This window comes from Astyanax mexicanus, chromosome 3, assembly GCF_023375975.1.
Source record: "Astyanax mexicanus isolate ESR-SI-001 chromosome 3, AstMex3_surface, whole genome shotgun sequence".
In the NCBI taxonomy this organism is placed as follows: domain Eukaryota; kingdom Metazoa; phylum Chordata; class Actinopteri; order Characiformes; family Acestrorhamphidae; genus Astyanax; species Astyanax mexicanus.
In genome coordinates, this window is record NC_064410.1 from 11,662,975 (window position 1) to 11,682,648 (window position 19,674).

General features: G+C 37.4%; 3 protein-coding genes across 3 annotated transcripts in view; all 3 read left to right on the forward strand.

The window, feature by feature from the left end:
- The window catches only part of LOC111197112 (interaptin-like), a 526,024-nt gene extending 517,994 nt beyond the window's left edge, over positions 1–8,030 (forward strand). The window contains exon 4 of the mRNA XM_049475802.1: positions 6,366–8,030. Coding sequence (XP_049331759.1) covers positions 6,366–7,622 — 1,257 coding nt within the window. The 3' untranslated portion in view covers positions 7,623–8,030. The remainder of the gene's footprint in view (positions 1–6,365) is intronic.
- The window catches only part of LOC111197398 (trichohyalin-like), a 291,642-nt gene continuing 273,250 nt past the window's right edge, over positions 1,283–19,674 (forward strand). Inside the window, exon 1 of the mRNA XM_049475739.1 lies at positions 1,283–1,454. The gene's annotated coding sequence lies outside the window, so the exon portion shown is untranslated. The remainder of the gene's footprint in view (positions 1,455–19,674) is intronic.
- LOC111196761 (GTPase IMAP family member 4-like) lies at positions 10,199–13,037 on the forward strand. Its single transcript, XM_049475699.1, has 3 exons — positions 10,199–10,250; positions 11,428–11,541; positions 12,124–13,037. The coding sequence occupies exons 1-3, from the start codon at positions 10,199–10,201 to the stop codon at positions 13,035–13,037; spliced, it is 1,080 nt and encodes a 359-aa protein (XP_049331656.1).

Below are 19,674 nucleotides of genomic sequence, written 5' to 3' on the forward strand. Positions count from 1 at the left end.
TGCGCAGTGCAGGGGTGTGTGCATTTCTAAACTCCTCACCTACAACTCATACGGTTGGTATGTCCCTGTGGTGTGCATTCTTGAAACTTAGAAATCCTTTCAACTAAGCAAAATAAAAAAGTAAAATAAAGTTTCCTCTATCCAATTTATTATCCATCCTTTATTCCAGCATCCCACGTTGGCTTTATCTCCCCTCAAATATACAAGTATATACTAGTATTTATATTGCCACCACTAATATAAATATGATTGCATTGTACATTTCTTACATTTGTTCTTTTATTAACATTTAAATATGCACTATTAAAGTGTAAGCTGAATGATTTGTTTTGTACGGTGGCCGAGAAAGCCCAGCGCAGTGCAAATTGAAAAGCGCTGCAAAAGCACAAAACACATCCATCAAAATTACAACACAGGCGCAGCAAATAGAAAAACGCGCTGCAAAAAGAAAAACGCGCTGCAAATAGAACCACAACACAACGGAAGTGAGTCACAACACAACGGAATTTTCCCGGGGGACCTTAAAAGATACTGTACCAGCTAAGCTGCGTCTTCAGTAACGTCTCGGACTTCACTATGTGTACAAAGGACAATAAGTGGCAAACAAGGCGTTTTGTGAAGCAGAACTTTTAATAATATGCACACAACCGTGGTAATCACAGGTAATAAACATAACTTACTTTTCAGAAGCTTGTTTGCCACTTATTGTCCTTTGTATACAGCTGGTACAGCATCTTTTAAGGTCCCCCGGGAAAATTCCGTTGTGTTGTGACTCACTTCCGTTGTGTTGTGGTTCTATTTGCAGCGCGTTTTTCTATTTGCTGCGCCTGTGTTGTAATTTTGATGGATGTGTTTTGTGCTTTTGCAGCGCTTTTCAATTTGCACTGCGCTGGGCTTTCTCGGCCACCGTAGTTTTGTTTTGATTTGAATTATTTCTGGTTTTTTTTGTTTTTTGTTTTTCAGTTTGTTTCATATGATTTAAATATAAATGTAAACACATATGGGTTATTTCTGTAAGCTTGTGTTTGTTTTTTGTATATATAAGATTAATATAAGATATATATATATATATATAAGATTTGGGAACTTCTGTTTTTGTTTGGAATTATTTAAATGGTAATGATTAGTTTATTAAATTGTTAGAATTTAATTGAAACTATTGAATTATTGCACTGAATTTAATTTAACTTTCAATAATGATTTTGAATATTTATTGAATGTTTAATAAATGAACACCACAGCTTTGCACCAGTTAACAACTGTTTCTCTTCCTGCTGGTTTGAAGTTTGTTCTGTGTCCAGGTTCTCCTAGACTGGTAAAAATTGGGGGCTTCGTCCGGGAAACTGCTGTCCTTGCGGTTAGTGTGTCTGCACAAAACCGAACACAGCCTGAGGATGATCTACAGAGCAGAAGACAGGCTTTAAGAGGAGATGGCATCATCAGAACCATGGCAGGTACTCTTATGAAAGATCCACAAGACGTTTCCACTTCATCCACTGGCATCATCTTTTGACAGTAATGATGAACCTTAGCTGTACTTTATTTATTTATTTCTTGAATTACATTAAAGTGACATTAAAGTTATTGAGCCTAAAAGATACATGTAAGGTCTGTCTACTTACTTCTCAGGCTGCAATAAGTGAACTGTTGGCCACAAAAACAACTACCCAGCTCAATCAGATCAACCCAGTCTTTACAAGTTTGCCTTTGAACATCAGATTTAACTCCCTCTACTGAAACAACTAATGCAGTTACTGAAGACTGTTAATGTATGAATGTATGAATGTTATACTAAAACATTTACAGACTCTGTTACAGACCTACTGCGAGAGTGAGTTACTAAGTTAAAAGAATGTGGAATCAAATTGAGGCCTAAGAAGTGAAACTTGAAATGACTTTCAGGAGTTTTATCGTTATTTTGTAAGATTTCCTTTGTTTGTTTGTCTTGTGCAAAATCTCAGCAAAATTTTACGTAATCCATCCACGTCTAAGCCAACTAAAGGCCACACTTCTGAACAGCTGCCCTCTATAAGTGAAGTAGTATCATAAGCGCAGTGCTGTTGTGAAAGGTTTGTTGATAAGTTAAAAAATCCCCCTTTTTTTGCTTAAGCAGATTTTAATCTTCCATTTGTCTTTCATACTGATGGTTATGGATCTAAGACTAAAATAAAAAATTACCATCTGCATTTTGGCAAGCAGGTGTGTTCAGCTCTGCAGTGGACAATATGTGACAAATTCAGAGATTATTTTTACTATGCACGCAGTTTAATGTGTATCCAGTCACTTAAGTCCTTTTTATGGCCAATCTCAATGTACTAGATAGAGGATTTGGCTGATTTTCATATTGACATTGAATATTGTCCTTATATGCATACATTCTTTCTCGATTTTTTTACCCATTTAATAATAAAATTGATTAATATACAGAAACATTCCCTCCAGAAGTCCTCGCTACAATATGGAAAGTAAATAAAGCACTTAAATAGTGGAAGAGCTAGGTGGCTGCTTTGAAACTGGCCTCTTCAAAATCGCGAGTACATTCTTACTCACATCCCATGACCTAAGGGAGGCACAGCAGAAGGATTTGGCAATTGATGTATAATGTATGAGTACTGACAGCTTTACTGTAAATGTTAAAGGGGACATGGGTCAACTTGTCAATGCTCAGACTGTGAGACCAGTTCCGCTCACTGTATAAAACTGTTCTGCATGGTTGCTATCCCAGAAGAAAGCTTCTTCTAAAGCTGACGCACAAGAAAGAATAAGAGTTCAAAAGCGTGAGTTACTGGAAGCATGTCCTGTGGTCTGATGAGACCGAGATTAACTTGTGTGTAAACTTGAGTGGTGTATTCACTCTTGTGACATACTGTATGTTCGTGTTCACAGCAGTTCAGTGTACAAGGAAAAATGGATACTGGGCTTGAGTGAATAATACTGAAGGAAATGCTGAGTTGTGCTCTCCTACAGTGCAGTGTATTTTTCTACTGTATGATTTATCTCAGATGGAAAATGTGCCCAGTTTCTATTTTTTAAATAGACCGCCACTGAAGAAATTGTATGATGTTCTCCTGATAGAAAATATCTTTATTATAATTAAGATAAAAACTTTTTTAAATTTTTAATTATGACAAATCTTTTATCTAATCTTTTTTATTTGGGTTCTCTTTAACATTTTCTGCACAGTTTTTATGTTTTTTTTCTCTATTAATTGTGTTGAGAAGATAATGGTTTGAATGTGATGTAGTCTAATAGACCACTGTTCTGTTTCTGTTCCAGAGGGAAACGAGACGACTGTAGGACAGGATGGCTGATCTGAGCTTCAGTAAGTTCTGTTAAATTATTTTCTTGTATGCTGATTAGTTTAGAGGACCAAACACCACTTACTGTACACCTACACATACAGGTTAAAACACAACAAAAAAAATAACAGGGATGAAGACCAATATCTTTACTCTAACAATAAACATCATTTTAAATATTTTAGACTGCAGTGATTCCAGACTTAATTTGAATAAGCTCTGAGCCTGAGCCAACCCGTTCCATAAACTGTCATTATGAGCCTGAGTAAGTAGAGTTATAACTGACTGTTAAAACTGACCTTTTTAACTACAATTTTGGTACAAGGCACAGCTGCTGTTTATCCTTTACTTACTTTTTCATTAGGAATAAAGACTTTATCTCAGTCTATCCAGGCTGATCCAGGTATATCCCCTTTGTGTAATAAATAAATAATAAAGTCAGTGGAGGCCATCCTCTTTCAGTTATGTACTCTGTCCTAAGATTTGTACATTTTGGGTTTCTGAAATGTTAAAGGTACACTTGTAGCCAGACCCAGTTCTTTTCATATAATCATATAATATATGAAATTCCGCTATTGAAACTTCCTTCAACTCAGCAGCAGCTGATTTCCTTTAGTTTAATTACTGCTAAAAAAAACTTGCTTCAGGAATTTCTGTAAACATGCAGAAGTACCTTTGATTAAGAAGTGGATTACACAAATGACAAACACAGTACATTTTGAGAAATTTAGATTTGTACTGAAGAATTTACTTAAATGATATATAAGGATCTGAAACCTCTTATGATTATTCCTCAAAGGAGACCAAGGTTAAGCCAGGTTGAGCGTTTATTGGAAGGTTGTGGGTTGGGTATGTGTTTTACTTGGGGTATTATTACTGTTTGCTACTACTGCACTCTTACATTTGATAATATTTGCTTCAACATTCAACATTAATAATCTAAATAGCAACAATTAATTTAGTTCACAAGTTTATCAATCTTCTCCACCTTTCACCAGCCACCACTGAGTCACATTGCTCATAAGAGGCATTTAGTAAAATCAACCATTACCACAGACCCAACATTTACATCTCTTACAACATTCACAAATTCTCATGCTGCTATATAGCATAACGCTCTGGATTCCACAAACCTGCCAAATCTGCTGTACTCAGAGCCATGTTCCATCTGCCTTCTTCACACCTTCCACTGACATCCACATTTTGAATGCTGGCACCTTAAACTGTCATTAAATTACGGAAAACAGACCTGCTCAACAAAACCACACCCACAAATCACATCCCCTCATGACCCTCTTGCTATCTCTGAAACAGTATCAAGCATCACGAGCCACTGGTTCCATTTTCACATTTGCCACGTCCTCTTACTTAGTGTTTTTCATCCAACCTCTGAGGCCTCTTATTGTCTGCTAGTCTATGGGCCCTATTGTACACCCTGCGAAAGGCGTGTTGTGATGCTCGTTGCTATCTTACACCCCACCAACAGTCTATTTTCACGCCCTGCTCATGTGTCATTAAAATAGCGTTAGAGTTTAGGAATATATTAACGCTGATAGACCTGGTGGTCTGGAAGTGACGTGTGTTCAGGTAAATATCTGACGTGTTTCTATCTTGGCTGTGGGAAACACTGGTGCGCTACTGACTGATTAAAACCCTGACAACAGTCAACAGTCAGCCGCGCAATTACCCATGCAGGATCATAATGAGCACTGCGCACCCTAAACAAAATATCACATACTTCTTTACCACAGCACAAAACACCTCACCCAGAGCCTTCAGGTATCAGCTATAAAATAAAATATACTTAAAAATGTTCACAGTAACTATAAGTTATTATTAGTTATGTTTTTTTCTGACATTTATAAGGATTTATATTTATATTCAGTACATTTAATCAATTATTGTAGCTTATTATATTAGATATAGGCATTCTGCTGTTGTGAAATATACAGCTCTATAAAGCTATATGCACCACACTGTTAAGATACAAATGCGCCAAAGTCACAGCGCATCTGGCTCTTAAAGGGAATGATTACTGGCACACCCATGATTAATTGAGAGAATTAGTAAATGCCTTTTGCACGCTTCGAGCTGCGCAAGGCGTATTTTTTTCACGCCTATATGATACCAAGGACACAGGACACGCCCCTAAATCAAGCTGTGCAAAGCGCAAATGACCAGTGCACAATAGATCACTTAAATAGGGCTCTATGTCTTATATCTTTAACTTCATCTTGTATTAATACACTCAGTCATAAAGTCATATTAAAAGTGTTATGACCTCTGATACTTTGTAATTCATGTTTATGTATATTTTGATCACTTTGTGGAGATCTGATTGCATGTGATCTGTGTAAAAAAGCTAATTATTTTTAATCTTCTGTGAAAATCAAGTATTACAAATTCACAGGCAATTAATTGTCACTGTGTGCTTTTACTATATTGTTAAAGAAATATTTTCTGCATTCAGGGAGAAGACGAGATGCTCTCAGGATTGTACTCCTGGGGAAGACTGGAGCTGGGAAGAGTGCTACAGGAAACACCATCCTAGATAAAGATGCATTTAGAGATGATGCATCAGTGACCACTGAGTGTCAGAAAGAAACAGCTGAGGTCAATGGAAGGCAGATTACTGTGATTGACACTCCAGGACTGTTTGATACTGGAGTTGGAAATGTGGAGATCCAGAAGGAAATCACTAAATGCATCTTCATGGCAGCTCCAGGTCCACATGTGTTTCTGCTGATACTGAAAGTCGGACAGAGATTCTCAGAGGAGGAAAAAGGAGCTGTAGAGATTATCCAGAACATGTTTGGAGAAGAGTCAGTGACCTACACCATGCTGCTGTTCACTGGAGGAGATCTTCCTAAAGACACGATATTTCAGTACTTTGGAGAAACAGGATCTGATATTAGAAATCTGATTGAACAGTGTGGGAACAGATTCCACATCTTCAACAACAAGCAGATCAGAAACCGAATGCAGGTCGCTGCTCTACTGGAGAAGATCGACTCCATGCTGGTAGTGAATGGAGGGAGCTGCTACACTAATGAGATGTTCCAGCAGGTGGAGAAAGAAAAATTTGCAGAGCAAGAGAGGAAGCTGGAGGAGGAACTGGAGAGACTGAGGAAGAGGTCTGAGGAGAAATCTAAAGAAAATGAGCTTCAGTTGATGAAGATGACGGAGGAACTGGAGAGTGTAAGAAAGAGCTCTGAAGAGAAATCAAAAGAGAAAGATCTTCAGCTGATGAAGATGACAGAGGAACAAGAGAGAATGAGGAAGAGTGCTGAAGAGAAATCTAAAGAGAAGGAGCTTCAGTTGATGAAGATGACGGAGGAACTGGAGAGTGTAAGAAAGAGCTCTGAAGAGAAATCAAAAGAGAAAGATCTTCAGCTGATGGAGAAGATGAAGGAGTTGGAGAGTATGAGGAAGAGCGCTGAGGATAACTATAAAGAAAATGAGCTTCAGCTGATGAAGGTGATGGAGGAACTGGAGAGTGTGAGGAAGAACGCTGAGGAGAAATCTAAGGAGAAGGATCTTCAGCTGATGAAGACGATGGAGGAACTGGAGAGAATGAGGAAGAGCGCTGAGGAGAAATCTAAAGAGAAGGATCTTCAGCTGATAAAGACGATGGAGGAACTGGAGAGAATGAGGAAGAGCACTGAGGAGAAATCTAAAGAGAAGGATCTTCAGCTGATGAAGACGATGGAGGAACTGGAGAGTCTGAGGAAGAGCGCTGAGGAGAAATCTAAAGAGAAGGATCTTCAGCTGATGAAGACGATGGAGGAACTGGAGAGAATGAGGAAGAGCGCTGAGGAGAAATCTAAAGAAAAGGGTCTTCAGATGATGAAGATGATGGAGGAACTGGAGAGAGTGAGGAAGAGCGCTGAGGAAAAATCTAAAGAGAAGGATCTTCAGCTGATGATGGAGGAACTAGAGAGTGTGAGGAAGAGTTCTGAGGAGAAATCTAAAGAGAAAGATGTTCAGCTGATGAAGACAATGGAGGAAATGGAGAGATTGAGGAAGAGCACTGAGGAGAAATCTAAAGAGATAGATCTTCAGCTGATGAAGAAGATGGAGGAACTGGAGAGTCTGAGGAAAAGCGCTGAGGAGAAATCTAAAGAAAAGGGTCTTCAGATGATGAAGATGATGGAGGAACTGGAGAGTCTGAGGAAGAGCTCTGAGGAGGAATCTAAAAAGAAGGATCTTCAGCTGAGGATGGAGGTGAAGGAGATGGAGAAAAAAATCTGTGAATCTCAGGTAGAAATAGAAGAGTTGAGAGCAGGTAATAATGACTTTTATTTTCCAATTTTATGCCAGTAATAAATCCCAGATCCAGGACTCTTTTCAGCTGCAGATATATGTATTAGCATAGTTGTAAGAGCCTAAATTTAGTTTATGTATATAATGTTTATCTGGTTGATGTGTTATTAGAAATAATACCATATTTCAAGTTCATTATTAAGTACAATTCATTTTTATTTGAAGGATTTACAGTTCATATGTTAATATGTAGAATTTAAGGTATTTATATAGATTATTTATGTATTGTGGAAAGTTAGATTTAGAACAGAGTGGTTGCCTTGCTAGCTGTGGGTAATTGGACTCTACCATGAGAAAGAGGCTGTGGGAGGGGCTAAGAGTTCCAGAGATAATCAGGAGAGGGAGGGGTGAGAGGGGTTAGTTGGTGAACAAGAAGGAGAAGATGGAGCCTTAAAGCCAAACAGTTTTTTGACCTCTCTTTCTTTCTTCATTAAGTTCCCCTTTTTGGTTAACTTTGGAAGGACTTTGGAAGAATGTAAACCTAATTTGGAAGAAGTAAACTGTTCAACTTTAAACCCAATGGTTCTGTGGATTTCTTGTCGTATTTCTTTTTTTTTTTGGTGGACTTAACCCAGGGGGAGTGTGGTAGAGCGTCAAGCTGAGGCTTATTCATAAATGGAACCTACAATAGTACTTAATGTTCTTGTGTTCCAACCTTCACAACAGCAGATGTATAAACCATAGAGATTCAGATACATTGGCAGGTCTGTATAGAAACCTCAAGGGGGGTTGCCAGTTGAATACAGAACCCTCACTGGGGGGTTCTGACAATAGTTATGACAATAGTCTGAAGAGACTCATGTGAGATCATACAGGAAAGAAGTTGATGGGTTTATGGTAAAACGAGCTGCATACTTGCATACTGTTCTGTATTTTACTGAATATGAATATCTGAATATGATACAAGTAAAAACTTATTAACATCCATTACAAGATGATTACTTGCAAAATCTAAAAAGAGAAACTTCAGACAAAAAAAATATTTTCATTTATTTAATACTTAAAACAAATATATATATATATATTGTTAAAATTGTTCTCGTGAACCCAATATCATCTGTGTTTTATCACACCCTAACAGTCAGATATGCTATGTTATTATTTTTGGGCTGTTGGCTAGATATCTTTATCAGGTTTAGTAACAACACTTCCTGAAGTTAGAAGTCTGAGAGTAGATAGATTTGTAAAATCCTTGCACTTTGTCTTTATTTTAGGGAATAAGTGCTCAGTGCTAATCAAATTACTGAAAATTAATTGACTTTTGAACAGACGTTTGTCTCGTCTACTGGATTTTTTTTTTTTGGGCCCACCACCAACCTCTCTTTTCAGAGGAAAAAAATAATCTTTATTAGTGTTAATACAGTGTTATATTAGAGATTTAAAAATATAAGCAAGATACCAGGCCACAAGAAAGGGAGAACAAGAAGGGGGAAAAACAGAATACAAAGAAAAAAATATAGCCAGAAAAAAGATAAATACTGTATTAGGGAATAATAACAAAGAGAGCAGCAGTACAGCCATGCTTTCATATGTGTTACTGAATTCTGTTTTTGGTAATATTATGTGTTCTATAAGTGAGTTTTTCCGTTGATTGATGGTGATATTTTCCCTTGATTTTCAATGTGTGAGGATGTTTTGTTTTGGTGATGATTAGCGTCCCCTAAAGTGCCCTGTTTTTCTCAAGTTTGAATTTGAAGTGTTTCCAAGTAGACAGAGCAGAGTTAGGTGGAGCAGCTATAATAAACTGGTGTAGAGTTGTAAGAGATATACAGTATTATAATAGTTTATAATGTTTAGAGTGAATAAAGGAGCAGTTATAATAAACTGGTGTAGTGTTGTAAGAGATATACAGTATTATAATAGTTTATAATGTTTAGATGAATAAAGGAGCAGCTATAATAAACTGGTGTAGTGTTGTAAGAGATATACAGTATTATACTAGTTTATAATGTTTAGATGAATAAAGGAGCAGTTATAATAAACTGGTGTAGTGTTGTAAGAGATATACAGTATTATAATAGTTTATAATCTTTAGAGTGAATAAAGGAGCAGCTATAATAAACTGGTCTAGTGTTGTAAGAGATATACAGTATTATAATAGTTTATAATGTTTAGATGAATAAAGGAGCAGCTATAATAAACTGGTGTAGTGTTGTAAGAGATATACAGTATTATAGTTTATAATGTTTAGAGTGAATAAAGGAGCAGCTATAATAAACTGGTCTAGTGTTGTAAGAGATATACAGTATTATAATAGTTTATAAAGTTTAGAGTGAATAAAGGAGCAGCTATAATAAACTGGTGTAGTGTTGTAAGAGATATACAGTATTATAATAGTTTATAAAGTTTAGAGTGAATAAAGGAGCAGCTATAATAAACTGGTGTAGTGTTGTAAGAGATATACAGTATTATAATAGTTTATAATGTTTAGAGTGCATTATACGCAGCATTGTCACTGTTCGGTTCAGTAGCATGCTCTGTCTCTCTCGTTCTCTCTCACACACACACACACACACATCTGTTTTGTTTGAAACTGAGAAGTAGACACTCAGGAAATCACTGGGGACACACCAATCATGACGCCCATCGTGTCAGAAACCCAACCAACGGTCTTCATCAGAGGGAGGCGTGTGTAAATAGTTTACAGTTGATTGAGTTTCTGCGGTGCTGTTGGAAGGCAGTAGTAGAGTAGATTAAGTGGGATGAAGAAAATACAAAAATTAAGGGATCAATTACACAATTACACAATTGGTCTCACTCCCACGTACCAAGTACAGGAAAGCACCAACATTAACCTTTTAAATCAATATTATAATCATGATTAATGACAGAATATTGTTGTGATTCATATTTTTTTATTTTTAAGCAATTGATCCATTACTATAATTGTAATTTCATAATTATATTTTCATTTAAATATACGCTATTAACAGGCGGGCTACAGGTTGATTTCGGACCCAGATGCTGCCCTAAACGTACCTGGACTGTTGAACTATTGAGATCTATTTAAGCTGAACTGAACACTTATCTCCTTTACCAAGTATGAGAATAGACCTGACCCTTTCAGCTCAGATTTATAGAAAAGAATAAAGTAAATGTCACGTCTGGTGCTGTTAGCTCCTCTGTTCCTTCCACACCCAGCTCTAACGGAGACTCTCAGTCTAACAACTACACTACCCAGAACACACCACCCGCTGACATCACACCTGATCACATGACACCTCACCTGTTTCCTCCAGGAAGTCCGGAATACTGCTTAATGGCACTATATAAGAGCACACCACACACACACTCATGCCGTGTATTGTTAGTTCTAACTCATTACAAAGCGTTTCTGAATTACTTGTCTCTGCTATTTTTGTATATGGCCTTGCTTTTTGTTTTCTTGGCGCCGATTTTTGCCTTTGCCTCTGATATTGGATTTTCTGTGTTTGACTCCGACTGTGTATCACTTCTGCCTCTTGGATTATCTCTGCTGCTGGATATCTCGTGTTTGAACTCTGGACTGTTTCATGGTTATGGTATGGCTTTGTCTAAGTGGTTCCTGTTTATGGTGATAACCTGTTTTTCTGTAACCAACCAACGATATACCAACGATATACTATATTTTACAGTATCTGTACGTGTCTGCATTCTGTGCACACCATGACAGTAAAACTGAAACTGCACTTTTTATTACATATGCCAGTTTTCCTAAAGCACACTGCTTTTATGTGTTCCTTGTTTTTAAGCTAAATAAAGTGAAAAAAACATTTATTTAAAGAATCTGTTGTTTATAATTAGTGCAATTTGAATTGCCTTTCAGTTTTTGATGTGTCACGCCTGGTGCTGAAAACGTGCCTGTCCGACTGCGATTTCCAGTCACAAGACTACACTACCCAGAATGCAGTGACTCACATTCACAAGACGCCGTCAGGAAGTAATTTGCCTGAATAATAACACCTGGTAAGCCAGGTATATAAGATTGCTCAAAATTCTTAGAACGTTGAGTTCTAAGTTTTGGTTTGTCCAGCGTTACAACACATTTCTCTTTCCCTTTGTTTGACCTCTGTGTATTACCATGTACCTTGTACACCGACTTTGACTTTTGCCTGCCCTGTTTTGCCTCCTTGCCTCTGTACCGGACTGGTCTTGTTGGCTCCTATTCACTGATTCCCTCTTCTTTATTGTGACTACTCTGTATATCACCATTCAGAGAAAAATAATTTGAGATTAGTTTAGATCCATATCACCCAGCCCTAATGTAACTAATAACTAAGAAAGACCAGAGGACATTTACAGACATTTAAAAAGACATGACCCTTCTTACAGTGTCTAGTACGTGAGGCTGAGGGGTGACAGCTGATTGAAATCCTGATGAAGTTATTCTTCTGCCTGCAGGACCTTTGTCTGTCTGTAGTTGAGATGGGGTCTCTTCATGATTGCAGAGGACTTTCCTTTAAAACAATATTCATATAAATCTTTTATAAATATTTATTTATTATTTATTTTGTTTCTCCAGATAACCAGAAACCACAAGAACTCAGGATTGTGTTGTTGGGGAAGGTTGGAGTGGGGAAGAGTGCTTCAGGAAACACCATCCTGCGGAAAAAGGTTTTCAAAGAGTTACTTTCCTCTAAGTCAGTTACCAGCGTCTGTCAGAAACAATCAGCTGAAGTCAGACAGAGACGGGTCACTGTGATCGACACTCCAGGACTGTTTGATACGAGTATTTCTAATAAAGAAATCATAAAGGAAATCGCTAAGTGTATCACCATGCCTGCACCAGGTCCACACGTCTTTCTGCTGGTGCTGACAGTGGGACACTTCACACAAGAGGAGAAAGAAGCAGTGAAGATGATCCAAGATCGGTTTGGTGAAGAATCCAGAAGATACACCATGGTGCTCTTCACCAGAGGAGATGATCTGGGGAAATGGAGCATTGAAGATTTTATTAAAGCTTCTGATCAGAGCTTACAAAACATCATTTACCAGTGTGGAAACAGATACCACGTGTTCAACAACAGAAATCCTGAAGACCAAACCCAGGTCACTGATCTACTGGAGAAGATCGACTTCATGGTGAAAGTGAATGGAGGGAGCTGCTACACTAATGAGATGTTCCAGAACACAGAGAAAGCTCTACAAGAAGAACAGGAGAGAATCCTGAAGGAGAAGAAGGAGGAGATAGAGAGAGAGAAAGAAGAACTGAGAGCCAAACATGAAGCTGAGCTGGAAAAACTGAAGAAGATGATGGAGGAGGAACGGAAAAATCTAGAAAAGGAGAAAGAGTTTCAAAAGAGAGAAGACCAAATAAAAGAGGAGACGAACAAAGAGCAAAAGAAACAGCTGGATGAAAAACTCAAAGAACAGAGAGAGGCTTTAAAAAAGGAGATGGAAACGAAAGAGCAGAATCATAAAGAACAGATGAATTAAAAAAAAAAAAAAAAAATATATATATATATATATATATATATATATATATATATATATATATATATATATATATATATTAGTTTAGAAATTATACTCCAAACCATGAAACAGTATGCTAAGTTTGTTGAAAAAAGTATGTTTTGGCAGACACTTTTAGTATTAGATTAATTCAAACCACATGTATAATATACAGTACTGTGCTAACGTTTTAGGCACCAAAGTAAATTACACTAATCCATTTATCTCAGAAATATGAGTGTTTTTACTGGGAAAAAGCAACACATATGATTTGAACAGATGAACATAAACATAAACACAGTAAAACATGACAAGGAATTCACATTTTTAACTAAGTATGTTGTATCTTGTGATCCGAGCTGAAGAACAAAGTGTAGAGATTCCAGATTTCTCCTGGATGCTCCTCAGCCAGCATGTGTATATTATATTCAGTTCCGTCAGCAGCTCACCTGATTTACCAATTTACCAAACCAGGTGTTGATATGATGATAAAAGCTCTGCTTTTTGTAAAATTGCTGTTTGTATTTATTGTATTTTTAGTGTTTTACTGAGCTAATAATCACTTACTTCACAGATAAGAAGCTTTTTCTTTACTGAAATCCCCACAGGTGCCTAAAACTTTTGCACAGTACTGTATGTTTCGTTCAGAAATATGTTGTTCATAACAGAAATATTTTTAATGTAAGAAATTAAATTGTGCAATTTATGGACAATATATGCTTTCAAATGAGCTTTTTTATACCAGATCAGCTTCTGGAAACGAATATCGCACAGGGAACCTCGACACTGCTCCCTCTCCCTGTATTCTCCTCCTCAGCCTCTCGTTTCTCTGCCGCCGCATGCTGCTAAACGCTGTACGTGAGCACTGGTGTCTGTGTTCTAAATCATACTAATTCTACAGTGATTTAGAACGCGCCACCGCTGGCTGTTCTCCAGCGGAGGAGGGGCAGCGCCGCAGCGGTGTTTCTGAAACAAACCACCCGCCTTAATAACTCACCTCAAAAATACAGGACAAATCACGTCACGGATCAATTCAATAAGGAACGCGTATTTTACTGCCCAAATACGGGACGAATACAGTTTTTAAGGGATGGTTGGTAACCCTACTTTGGGGACTAAGCAAGCAGTGTGTGTGTGTGTGTGTGTGTGTGTGTGTGTGTGTTGGCATCTGTGACAGCAATAGCTTCTACTTACAGTAGCTGAATGGATTAATTAGTCTGGCTTGTCTACAAATATTTGAAGGTATATTGTATGTACATTTTTGTTATATAAGGAGAATAAATGACATGCATAGTAAAGGTAATAGATAGTTAACAGAATGAAATAGCCTCTATGTCTTAGCCTTTATGTCTTTATGTACTTAGCGTAGCGCCGCCTCTGTCTGCTGCTGAGAAGGGGGAGGGGAGTATGGAGTCAAATTGGGGTCTTTGCTGAAGAGAAAAAAAATCTCCACGAATTGCAAAAAAAAATCTGATATGGCAAACAAAGAAGAGAACATAAGTTACATTTTTTCACTTGTAATATTTTTTTAGAATTAATCTTTTGCAACACAACTTTTTCTTTGCATTTTTTGCTTTGCGTTCCTTTTTTTCTTTTTGCAATACTTTCCCTCCTTTGCGTTCCTCTGGTTTGTTTGCGAGTCTAATTTGACCCCTTTTTGGCGTGGGGAGAGGAGAGGGGGCGGGGCCAACATGGAAAGGCGGGTTATGGAGGATGGCGTCATCAGCTGGAGGCTCTGCTTCCATATGTAATGCTTAGAGTTTAGATCGGGCCCAAAAAAATCCAACCGGACCCAGCCTGAGCCCGTGCACGTTCTGCCCGAGCCCGACCCGACCCATAAACTGTCTGTTTTTGGGCTGTTTGAATGAGCGAAATATAATCAGAATTATGTTAATTAACACATAACAAAGAAGCATATAACTATTATTTAATTAAAATGATTTTTAAGAACAGCTACACACAGTTCTGCAAGTCAAACGCGGAGGCGTTCACGTGCGCCCAGAGCTATGTGATTACATTTTTTCATTTTTATTATAGTTTAATTTTATTTCGTTTTTATTTTTTCTCCTACAGTTCAGTATGTTTTAATTTGTTTTTAGAGTGGGCTTGCTAGTTTTTATTAGTTTTCACACATCTCATCAGAGATCAATCTAAGAAACGAGAGAGAGAAAGACACACAGAGAGAGAGAGAGATTTGCATGTTCTGGTATGAGCTACTCACAGGTAAATGTTCTCTCACACTGTATCTCCTGTTTCTCTTTCATCTGCCTCGCGCTCAGTTTGCAGTTTCTCAGTGTTTTCTGTCGTATTTTGAGGCTAGCGTGAGCACTTTAAACAAGAACTAACGCCATGGGCCACGAGGTGCCGCGCGCTGCCACAGCCGTATCCGTCTCCCTGCTGAATCCGACTCCGCTTCGCAAACACAATCAGCACAACACCGCCCGCTGTACAACTCCGCTGTACAACAGCGCTCATAAATAAATTAAACACGAAAATTAGGGTATTCTATCAGTAATTTCAGTTCCTTTTAATTAGTTTTATAAACACACAATGCAGTTCGAGATAGTTATGTTTTTTTCTTTTAATTACCGTTTTTATTAGATTCAGTTATCACAATTTTTTTTTTACTTTCAGTTTTCCCTATTTCGTGAACAATAATAATTGGTTACTTAGCAACATTGTGATTATCACACCAGAGATTTATATAAAATAAAAAATTGAATTATAAAACAGATGCCTACATCTCAGACTATTTTCTGGAGCCCGACCCGACCCGGCCTGAGGAATGAGGTCGGAAATCTCGGCCCGGGTCAGGTCGGGTTCGGGCAGAGAATCTAACCTCTAGTAATGCTGCAGGCCGGCCAGTTCAACCGGCCACTGTGACGGACGCTAATCATGCTGAACAACAGCTATTTATAGTTCATAAGTTAATGCTATTAATTTATTTTACACATACCTAATTACTGAATTATATAATATTGTTGTTTTCAGTTGTTAAATTAAGCATAATGCTGAATTAGGCTTCTTTTTCTCCAGCGTGCTTGCTGCAGTTACACGCGGCTGCCTGTAGATGGTGGATTTTAACAGTGAAAAGACTCATTAAAACACAACGCTGTGCAAACGCTCTCAATAAAAAGGAACCATATACTCTGTAAACACTGACTTTTTTTCCTGTTCTCTATTATTATTTTAATAATTATTATAGCATTGCTTTAAGGACAAATTTATATGGGCATGCTGCACATGTGTATCTAGCCTTATCTCACAGTCTACTCTTTTTTATTTTTCTATCATGTGTGTTGTGTGTATCTGACAGTTTCTGGAACTGTCTAATTTCCCCAGGGAGATTAATAATTTTTTTTTGTTATGTTTTGTTTTATTATATTATTTTATCTATATTATATTGAAGTCTAAATTAAACGTTCTGTGTTTTCCTTTTTATTCAGAGTGTTTGCGCAGCGTTGTGTTTTAATGGGTCTTTTCACTGTTAAAATCCACCATTCATAACTACAGCAAGCACGCTGGAGAAAAACAAGCCAAAGTATTGCTCAATTGCTAGCTGGACCGGCCTGTGCCGCGGGGAGATAGCTGCGCTCAGTCGCGCTGGGTTGGGGCGGGGCTGGTGACGTCACACTCTGCATTGTTTAATATCGCAATATTATCGCCGGAAAAAAAAAACAATGTAACGACAAATTTTTCCAATATCATGCAGCCCTAAAACTAATTCTACAGTTCTTCAGGTGAAAGACAATACTGGCAAATATTAAGAATACTCTTAACAAATTTGCCATCTATATTTAACAAATTTGCCATCTATATGTTCAGGGTGATGAGCAGTGTTACTTCTCCTCCACACATAGGGCTTTGTATTTAGGCCAGAAGGTTAAAGGCACACTAGGTAGGATTTTCCTGATTATTGATCTTTTTAAAGAAAAAAAAAAAATACAGCTTGAAACTCACTGCAGCGCTGCATTGAGGTGTAGTAGGAGGAATAGTGGTCCTTTTGTGTCTGTGCCGGAGCTCCTCTGAGCTCAAACCAGACTCTGTAAGTTTTTCTAGACGGCTTTAACCAACGCTCGCGAGAACTGCGCCTCTTTCCAGAACGGCAACCTGCTTTCCGACCTGTATGTAGTTCTAACAGTTCTACAAGGACTACAAAAACCTGCTGTTTGGAGTTGGTTAACTAGTAGTGATGGGCACAGCGGCTCTTTTAAATGCCTGAATCATTAGAATCTGTTCGCTAAAAAGATTCGTTCAAAAGATTCTTTTGTGCTGTTTTACTGTAAGGAGAAGCTCCGGTGAGTACCAGATAAGAACAAGATAAAGACAGATTATAAGTAAATCAGTGGGTATTTCTCTTTTGTAAGAAGCTTATAATGTTAATAAAAGAGTTATAACAACCAGAGTGTAAATATGTGATGTATTAGTTGAGTTAAAGTCTTTGTTTTAACTGCTAAAGCTGTAGGCTTGCAGGCAGAAGCTAGCAGCGATTAGCATACATTTAAGTCTTGGGCTTGTAAAAGTTTTTACTGATACTGTGTTTTTGTTTTAATATTATTTCATGCTATGCTTGTTTTGAGGTGAGGGCTAACAGTGCTACTCTACAATGCTATGCAGGTTTATCAGTTATAGACACAGAAAAAATGTCTTGTTTCAGTCGTGATTACAATAAAGTAAACATTTCATGCTAAAAGAGACAAATTGATGATGTAGTTCAGATTGGTTGTAATTATGTTTGTGTGCTTTTTACTTTCTGATGGAAAAAGGAGCTTATATTCAGGTGGATTTTCCACTATTTATGTAGTACATTTCAGTAGTAACAACAGCATGCTGTCTATATGTAAAATAAATATGTACATGCTTATAAACAGGTCTTTGTCTAACATATCATCATTCACAACAATCATAACTTTTTACACATACGATAAGACGGACCACTACACAGGTGAAAAAATGAGTATGTAGCCTATATGCTTATAAACAGTTTTTATGTAATGTATTTTCATTCACAACGATCATAACCTTGTACACATATGATAAGGTGGACCACTATACAGGCGTACATTATAAATATATCATTATAAAAAATGTTATGTTGGTATTGTAGATAAAAAGTGCCGAGAGACGGAGGGGGGAGGTTTACGACAGTGCTGTAAACATTTATTACACTCTGCAACTGTGGGGGGAGCTCTTAATCCTACCTAGTGGAGCTTTAAACTGGTCTCATCTGACCACAGCACCTTCTTCCACATGGTTGCTGTGTCCCCTACATGGCCATGGTGGTAAACTGCAAATAACTCTCCTTATGTCTTTCTTTCAACAATAATTTCCTTCTTGCCACTATTCCACAAAGGTCAGATTTGTGGAGTGCACAACTGATCGTTGTCCTGTGGACAGATTCCCACCTGAGATGTGGATTTCTGCAGCTCCTCCAGAGTGACCATGGGCCTCTTGGCTGCTTCTCTGGCCAGTGCTCTCCTTGTTCGATCTGTCAGTTTGGGTGGACGGCCATGACTTGATAGGTTTGCAGTTGTAGAATACTTTTTTATTTTAGGATGATGGATAGAACAGTGCTCCTTGGGATTTTCAAAGCTTGGGATATGTTTTTATATCCTAACCCTGTTTTAAACGTCTTCACAACTTTATCTCTGACCTGTCTGGTGAGTTCCTTGGTTTGTTCACTAGTGTTCCCTGACAAAGCACTGAGGTCGATACAAAACAACAGTATTTATACTGAGAGTAAATTAAACACAGCTGGACTTTTTTAATGGCAATTAATTTCACTGGATTTTATTTAGGGGATTCAGAGTAAAGGGGGCTGAATACTTCTTTAAATTGTTATTTGATTTTTTTTTTAAACTGTGTAGAATTTTTGTTCAACTTCACAATTATGTGCTACTTTGTGTTGGTCTATCACTTAAAATCTCAATAAAATTTGTTAAAGTTTGTATTTGTGAGGTGACAAAATGTGAAAATGTTTAAGGGGTAATACTTTTGCAAGCCACTGTATATCTACTGCTTGTATTCAAGTTTATGATTGTTCATTTAGCTAACAGTAACTGTACCCAAAGGAGGCTTCTAATAAACTCATTTACTCTTTGTACTTGTAATTCTGTTTATTAATGCTTGTTTGTCGCAGTATTTAATTATGCAGAGGTCTTAATTACATTACAGTGTAATATAATTTATCCCTGTTATAACCAGTATTAAAATCTCCTAGTGAAGCACACAGTAGTCCACCATTCATTAACACTCGTTCAGTATCTAGCATTACAATATCTTCAGTCGTCCATGCATTTAAAGACCTTAGCAGAACTGTTTTAGACGAAACACTAAAAACGGTAATCTAACTCTCATACTGGATACTGTTAGATTAATAAAAATGATTTAGTCACTTAATTTGTTTAATCTCGTTAGTAATCAGTTGAGAGCAAGGCTGGTTACACAGCAGAGATTTTATAAACCAAGACCAGATTAAATAATCTGAAATTCAAGTCTAAAGCAACACTGGTGTAGTCGTGAAATTTCCTTACTACTAAATATTCCACAGTGATATTATAACACAGTGGAAGCGTCTGGGAATTAAATCAACTTGCTCTGTCAGTGAAAAATAACATAT